This window comes from Cupressus sempervirens, chromosome 5, assembly GCF_028749045.1.
Source record: "Cupressus sempervirens isolate cs-2001-9-10 chromosome 5, ASM2874904v1, whole genome shotgun sequence".
In the NCBI taxonomy this organism is placed as follows: domain Eukaryota; kingdom Viridiplantae; phylum Streptophyta; class Pinopsida; order Cupressales; family Cupressaceae; genus Cupressus; species Cupressus sempervirens.
In genome coordinates this window covers 1,002,842,960-1,002,851,284 of record NC_143122.1, presented here as the reverse complement: position 1 = coordinate 1,002,851,284, position 8,325 = coordinate 1,002,842,960, and the positions used below count along the sequence as shown (strand labels likewise).

General features: G+C 35.6%; 1 protein-coding gene across 1 annotated transcript; it reads right to left on the bottom strand.

Annotated features, from left to right (window-relative positions):
* Positions 1-596: 596 nt before the first annotated feature.
* Positions 597-6,264, bottom strand: LOC149559306 (nucleobase-ascorbate transporter 1-like). The gene is made up of 14 exons (XM_089833215.1): positions 5,389-6,264; positions 4,343-4,440; positions 4,067-4,243; positions 3,775-3,875; positions 3,555-3,630; positions 3,310-3,369; positions 3,015-3,199; positions 2,737-2,833; positions 2,443-2,529; positions 2,303-2,361; positions 2,096-2,187; positions 1,911-1,988; positions 1,657-1,817; positions 597-1,536 (listed from the first exon to the last, which is right to left on the bottom strand). The coding sequence occupies exons 1-14, from the start codon at positions 5,477-5,479 to the stop codon at positions 1,324-1,326; spliced, it is 1,575 nt and encodes a 524-aa protein (XP_089689341.1). The 5' UTR covers positions 5,480-6,264; the 3' UTR covers positions 597-1,323.
* Positions 6,265-8,325: the final 2,061 nt, after the last annotated feature.

Below are 8,325 nucleotides of genomic sequence, written 5' to 3'. Positions count from 1 at the left end.
GTGGTAACGGTACAATCTCCATAGATACCAGATTTCATATTTTGAAGTGGTTTCAAATTCACAATAATTTTGTCCTGGCTTTCAAAATTATCCATTAGCTAGGGATAGGCATACGGGCATGAACAGGATAGGCATACGGGCATGAACAGAATGTCAGGACTTGATGTCCCCTTGGTGGATTCTACACTCAATTTGAAACCTTTTTCCATTTATACATGAATATTCACAGAGTGTGATCCCAAATGTTGATGAAAAGACAGCAACACAGTTGAATCCAGAAGCAACTTCAGACTGTCCATAATTATTAGACCACATCTTAGATTCAACTTCATATGCCACCATTCAATTATAATAACGCTTGCGCTATGACTAAATCCATTCTTATCAAAAACAGATGATGATCACAAATTAATTTCAGACGCACCCAGTATACTATATCATCAAATGCAACAGAATACCTATTTAATCGCACTATTTAAAAGGGTGTGGTTGCAGAGTAGATTAAAAAGTGCCCACAGGGCCTTAACAAATCTCTGCTGAAGAGATATGTGCATCACTATGTATGTTCTTTGAAATTCAAACCCTCTGCTAAAATATTACGTGAAATTTCACAATTTTTTCATTTCTAACATTTAACAGCTTTCTGGCATTATTGAAACTGCAGCTTAACAGAATTTGGATGACATTCTCTGTAACAGCTGATTGTACAATCTGTAGCAAGATTCCTCTTTGCATAGTTTTCAGGTTCACATTGAATCAATGATTTTGAAGCTATGGGACTTATTATTTACAGCAAAGAGCCTCCTCATTAATCCTCAAAACAGAGAACAATGCCAGATACTCCCATCATTTAGTTTTCATGAGATTTCAAGGTAGTGATTGTGTTCACAACTCCATCCTTATTGATGTGGTTGTCATTAACAAAACGTGCTGGCAAATTAATGGAAAGCACGGGATAGGGAAATAGATTTCAAGGTGGCAAATGCCTTCTTGCTTGCACAAATGCCAGACATGAATAATGAGGGGAAAAAAATAATGGGATGATTATGCTAGAGAACGCTTGAAGACACCAAAAAATAGCTTCTCTACAAAAAAAAGGCTGAATTCCGTTGCAATGGCCACTATCCTTTCTGATGGGCTGAGAAAATCCCACCAATGCACAAAATTGCAAGAAGATTGATGGCTCAAATAATGGGAGATGAAAACCCATCATTATCCACCACCATCTCAAATATGAATTAGCATGCAAACCTAATAAACCAATTTCAACAACCATAATAGTACATCCACTGCAACAATCTTCTTGCAGGTATACCCTCAAAATTATGTTGGAGGGAAAAACTTGTTCAGATTAAATGGTAATGTGTAGAACTCTTCATTTCGGCTGTCACCTCTGAATGTTCTGAATTTAACCCACCATGGCATCCCTCTATCTTTTTTGGATTTCTCAACTTCCAGTGTGTTATCTAAAAACACTGCGATTATTAGTGCCACAGTTGGTGGGGAGGAGAAAATGGTGTTTAAGAAGTCATTAAACTGCAGCCAAGAGCAAAACAAATTAGGAAGACAGCCCACTAAATATTTGTGCCATGAACATCTAAACCTTTGAAATCAAAACCACAATCACACTGTTGAATTGATGCCTTCTCAACTTACCCATCCTGCTTTGGTATTCACAGGGCCATGCCTAGATGTAGCATAAAACTCATTGAAATATTGAGGAATGGAAAGCCCAAGGAAGAAGGAAACTCCAATGATAAACAAATTTCGCAGGGAATTCATGTTGGTAAACTGCATGAAGGAAATACCAACAGCAGCTGGAAAAAAGGAAGAAACAACACAATTAGAATTCGAGAGAACCTGCAATGTTATGCCTGCAATGCTGAATGGAATTGGTTATATAAACTTACCAACAATCCCAAAGAGCACACAGTATAGTGCAGCAAATATGGGAAAAGGTATTGATGCAAAAAGAGCTCCAAATTTGCCTACAAACAAGGACACAATTGCATCAACAATATATATACAAAATAAATAAATGATGAGAAGAATAACTCCAGAAGTGTGCATCTAAGAAAGAAAAGTTATCACCAACCTAATATAGAGAAGAATATCATGAAACCAGCTGATATTTGAACAACACGCCTGCTGCCTACTCTTGTAATTCCCAGAATTCCAACATTCTCTCTGAAACACCATTTCAGATATCCAAATCATAATGTTCTTTAGGTGGATTTTTAAAAGTAAACAAATCTGAGGCATAAGGTTTTTCAGGTAGTAGCAATAAACAAAACATACTTACACAGAAACAGTTGAACCAGTTCCTGTGCCAAAAAGACCATCCAATAGTATTCCAATACCCTGCACCATGATTAAATAAATGAAAAAATGCTCAGCAGATCCATTAAAGCAAATTGTACCTTCTAATCATGTTTAGCTCACCTGCCAACCGATACCCCGACTAAGAACATATGCAGGAGGTGGTGTGGCACTTGCAAGCCGAGAAGCAGCCTTGTATGCCCCAGTTGACTGCACTTTGTTTTAAAAACGTTAGGAAGAGATACAAGATAAATTACATCTATATTTCTTACTCTACCTTGGGCAATTTACATTTCTTACTCTACCTTGTGCCCAAGATATAGCACAGTATATTTACATACCCAATTAGTTCAACTGCTAAGTTTCATTCAATTTAAGAAATAGCAAAAAAGGAAAGAAACATGGTAAACGTTGAACCTCGATAAGAGAAACAAGAACTGCAGACATCATCCCAAATGCATGACCCGCATTAAAAGTAGGTGCACCCCATTGCAGAGGATAAGGAAACTTTATCCTGGTATGGCAAAAACTTGTGTCAATCATTTCCACATAAACCAAATTTCTGAAAATGCCAATCACTTAATTGATTATCCTTTCATTACACCAACTAGAATTTCAGAAATCTAAAACTTTTGAACAATAGCTTCCAGAAAAGTCAACAGCAAAACCATGATGGCATATAACACATTTAATACCATGGAGCAGATGATATAAGGTGAGCTCTATCAGTGCGACAGTGATCCTTAGTCATCACAGGCACATGCTTATAAGCACCACTTGCAGTCAACAAATGTGCATATGCCCACACAAGTGTAACACAAATAAGCACTGGAAAGCGCTCAAAGACAGGTAAGTTTCTTGCATGTATATGCTTCAAGTACTGCATGAGATAGCAAAGAAAGGGAAATCAACAAAGAAGAAACTGCACAATTTGAGCGATTTGGAAGCTTCACAAAACAGTTTGGAAATTATTAAAAACCATAGTTATACCTGTGCAAATCCAATGAATAGAATAAGCATTGGAACACCAATTTCCACGCATTTACCAACCTGATTGTGTAAAATAACATGCAGAGCAGTTACAACACTGACAAGAAGACTAAGAAAACAATGGCCTAAAATCTGCTAAGAGCAACAAGACTTTGGCAAGTACATTGTATGGTTAAGAAAGAATTCAGATAACTCTTTAAAATGTCTCAAAAGAATGCCTCACAGTAAATGCAATATACACTTACCCCTGGGAAACCTCTCTCAAACAAACCAAGTCCAACCAACGAGATCACTGGTGCCATACCAAGAGGACTGAAAAACCTGAAATAAAGGTCCAAGATTGTAAAATATTTAAAGTGAATGAAAGAATTCCTCTGAAAGCCCACATAGCTAATTAAAGATATTTCAAGAATTGAGTACAGAGAAGGGGAAATAAACTGAAGCACAATCAATGTAGTTAATTACCGAGAGAAGATGCCCCAAAGTTGGCTGTAACCAAGAATGATCTGTATGCTTGATGAAGCAATCAGAGCTCCTTGAATAGCGCGCATTGTATGAACAAATCTCTGCAAAGGGCAATGATGGAATATTAGAAACCTCCGCGCAGCTTATCAAGAACATAGCATAAAAAAAAATTCTAAGGACAAATACAGAATTTATGATGCTTAAATACAAGATATTTTGTGAATACTACATTCGCAACAAGGAAGTAAATTCTGATCCTTTTGCCATAAATGATAATTCTAAACAAACTTACTTCATGCCCATCCTCAATATTCTTCAGTGATGAATCATCTATTATGGACATTATAGGTATGATAAATGTAAATGAACCACCAACAACTGTGGGCAAACGAGTTCCAAATAGTGACTGCAGAAGTGTGTTCAGGCCAGCAACAAACAACAATGTTTGTATAACTCGCACCTTATCATCCTGTATGAGATGAAAAACCAATTGAGTTTATCATGCAAATATTAACCTTTACATTTCCATAAATAAGAAAACCAAACCTTACAGAGAAAACATCCTTACATCATTTCCCCCCATCGCAGGAACAAGAAAAGTTGGAATCATGACTGTAGTTCCCAACATCAAAATATAGTGCTGAAACGCCAAAATTATTGTCTCAGCTACACAAATCAAGTAACATAAATATCAGATCGTCTGTTGATTTGCAAGATAAATATTCCAGAAATTCATATAAATATTAAAGAAGAAAAAAAAATACTCTGAAGCCTATTGATAAGTATTCACGAAAGAGCTGCATCTATGAAACCCTCTATACTCTCCAGAGCTCAAGTATCAAAATAGGGATAAAAATTTGCAAGAATTCTCCGTTTGCCTGATTCTCAGATTGAAAGCACGATGACTTCATATACCCAGGCAATTAAAGTTCTGATGTTTCAATAACCTCACTAAAAATAGCCTACTGCTTTCTCTGATACTATTTTTGCTCGGTCAAGTGACACATTTCAGTCTATCTCTGGAGAATGCAATCAAATATTTTCCCAATTTCAGATGGTAAGCAACCAAAAGCTGAAAGATCAACCTGATGCGGGCAAAGGGAATGCAAAATTGGAACTCAAATAACCACATTTCTCATAGAAAATGGCCTTTAATATAGACACACATTTTTGTGCAGCTTTACCCGTGTTGCTAATAATACTGAAAAAGAAAGCGCTGTTGGTCTTTTCCGAGAAATGCAGTTCAGTGATGCCCATTTGGTCAACTAAGCCAACAAATAAACCAGAAAGCCCTTCAAGCTCATATAGAATAAGTCGTTGAACATGATTGATTGATGATGAAATTGGATAGACCAATTCATCTGAGGCATGCGAATGTGATGACATTCGGTTAACAGAAAAGTTCTTGTGGACTGCTTATTCTGGCATATGCAATGAAACTGACAAATTCTGTGCAAAATAAAAGTTTGATGGTGACTACTTCGTGCAGAATTTTACATTTGAGAGACATTTCAATACAACATCACATTGCATAGACAAAAATCTCGGCGTTTTAAACTATTAACAAACGAAGGCCAACACAATACACTTCAGGGAAAAGGAAGAGAAGCTTACGCCATGGGGGATTGGAATCTATGCAGTAATCCAGGCCTTGCAGCTGTTCCAGTGGCGGATGGGTGATTTCCTCAAGCTTGGGCGCAGACATCGTGTCTTTATCCTTACTTTTAGACAAACAAGTGGCACAATAAACTGAACACCTTTGCTCTGAAAGCTCAAATACTCTCAGAGAAACAGAATCACTCCAAGTCTTTAAACCCAAATTCAAAATCTCCTGCAGCTTCAGAAACGCAACATATATCCCTCTTTACTATACCAAGCCCTCCACGTGAGCAACACTCTACGAAGAACTACAAGATCTGAAGCAAAATACCTCTTCACCCCAATTATTGCAGTAAGCTCGAACAGAGGAAAAACTGCCGAAACTGCAACCAACTTCTTCCTCTTCAAGCAAAGTTGCCCTATGTGAATCAAGCTTTGGCTACTAAAAAGGTTAAAAAGAAAGTAATAGTTATTGAGGAAGGAGATATGTAGGTGTATGGGGGAGGGAAAAAAATACAGAGAAACTTGTTGGCAAAGCAATGGATCGAGTAAGAGGAAAGGAATACTTCTGGTCAAAAAAGCAACAAGCTCCTGTCTTTTCAAAGGTTACCCGAGTAATGTGAAAGAAAGTCGATTGCAGTGTTTTGGGTACATTACATGGAGAAAGAATTCAAAGACAAATACACTGAATTGAATGAAATAACATACAGCACACTTTGAAAGTGACCACTAATTGCAGGAAGATGTACAGGAGAAACGAGAGACTTTTGGAATGTGGAATGAAGAGGATTGGTTTTAGATAAACAGAAAAACAGAATCCTAACAGCATAGGTAACATAAAATAATCTAACGAGGGATTGAAAAAAAAGGTGTAAAGACAAGAAAAACAGGACTGTGAGTAAAGGAATAACGAGATTAAATTGGCATGAAAAATATGTGAAGATGGTTGGTGGGTGAGAGGAGAAAAGCAAGGGCAAATTTGAAAAGCAGAATGCTTGAAAAAAGGGACCAAAATAAAGAAGCACAAGTCAGGCAAGGCAGGCAACAGGACGGTGGAAGTAGCTGTCAGACAGATACTGAATAAAATTCCATTGTATAAATCAATAGTAAAATGTTTTCACACACAAAACATATATATTACAAATACCCGAAAGAAAAACACGGCTACAAACAAAATAACTCGTAAGGGCAATGGCCCTAAAGTTTATGGAATTTTGGCATCACCAGACAGGCTGCAGCTGGAAGAGATTCTCCACCTTCCTTTAACTTTTACAATTCAATTTGCATTTGAAAATCAATAAGAGATATGCCCACTATCAACCTTATCACCATTTCCTTGATTCAACATGAACAAAAATAATAATTCAAAAACCTAATTTCATTACATACATACAAGTAAATAACTAAACAAAAAGGAAAAGAAGCCAAATGTACTTGTACCCAAATAGTAAACTGAACAGGTATTTTTTGGCGGGCGTGCAAACCAACAAATTTATTATATGAAATGTCTTGATGTTAATTAGGTCTCGCCCTTCACTAATCCGCTACTATTCTTGACGTACATATATTTTGTATACGACACATATCTCAAATTATGACCGTTACGTACAAAATACAGAGGCTCTCCTCTAAGGCAATCTTCCTCGTTTTAGTTAGTAAACCTTTTGCTATTCTGCGTATGTCCATTGAGTATACTGCAGTTTCACACAAGAACCAAAATCTTTTTTCACGTTTTTATTATTAATTGAGTTTAACGGTAACATGCTAAAGAGTCTCAACGAATTCTTCGTATAGCACCAATTGGGAGCTTGTTGAGATTTAATTGAACATCCAGTGACAATTAAGGGATTACCCCCACGACTTAACATTAAATGCCAATCCGGTGGCAACGAGTATAACATTAACTATTATCATTCAAAATAAAATGAAATTTAATGCCTTCTCAATTTTGTATGATATTAAATAGATTGGTTGGCACTTGTTTCATGGTGGGAGTTTCCTTTATGTTGAGTGCCAATACTACCCATTGGTAGTAGTGAAATTTTAGTAGGTTGGTGAGGTAATACTAGCCACCAAAAACACACCAACCTAGGTATTAGATTGTTATGCAATATTATTATAGAGGGATCTTTATCATTTAAAATATAATAAAATTTGATGCTTTGTCCCAAAAAAATATTAATTAAATGGTTATGTAGTGGTATCATGGAGAGATCTTTAAGAAATATATGAAGTATAGGGAATAATGTACAAGATTTGTAATAGTGAGAATGTTTAAAATGTAGTCATGTTAAATTCATAGTTACATCTATTGATTTCCTTGAATCAATTTTGGATTGAAAAATAGATAAGTATAAATAAATATTTGTAGGAATTTTGAAAAGATAATTTGATCTTTTGAAACAATTTTAAGAAGTGAAAGAGGGAAACTAGCTAGCCAAAACACACATTCAAAAATTTCATATCTAGAAAGTAGGGATTTATATTTTTTTGTAAGATTTTCTAAATTGAATGTATCAACTTATTGACATTTCATCTTAAAAAGTTCTACAAATTTGTACGTTTTTTTCTTCCATCATAAAGAAGTTTAAGAGTACTAGTCATTTTTTTTCAATTGGATAATTATAATTGAAAAGGAAAATAAATTAGGAGTGCAAGGGGACAATTTATAGGCAACTTGGGATTCGGTGTATTTGTTTTTTTAGTTTTCATTATTTAATCAATTTGGAAGTCTTTAAATGGGAATAGTTGTTGATTTATGGAGTAGTAAACTAGATACTAAGAGGGGGGAGGTGAATCAGAATCTATAACAATTTATACATTTTCACATATTCATCCACATCCAATAATAACTTATGCATGCAAATCTATAAATGTAAACTTGATGTAACATGTAAATCAATTCAATCACATGCATGAAAATAATAATGCATAACACAATATTTGTTACAC

Bases quoted from the DNA above. Each gene is read 5' to 3' on its own strand.
- LOC149559306 (XM_089833215.1), bottom strand. From the start codon at position 5,479: ATGTCTGCGCCCAAGCTTGAGGAAATCACCCATCCGCCACTGGAACAG. The intron at 4,441-5,388 runs GTAAGCTTCTCT...TGATTTGTGTAG, and splicing joins AGATTCCAATCCCCCATGGC to CTGAGACAATAATTTTGGCG. The intron at 3,370-3,554 runs GTAAGTGTATAT...TTACACAATCAG, and splicing joins TTGAGAGAGGTTTCCCAGGG to GTTGGTAAATGCGTGGAAAT.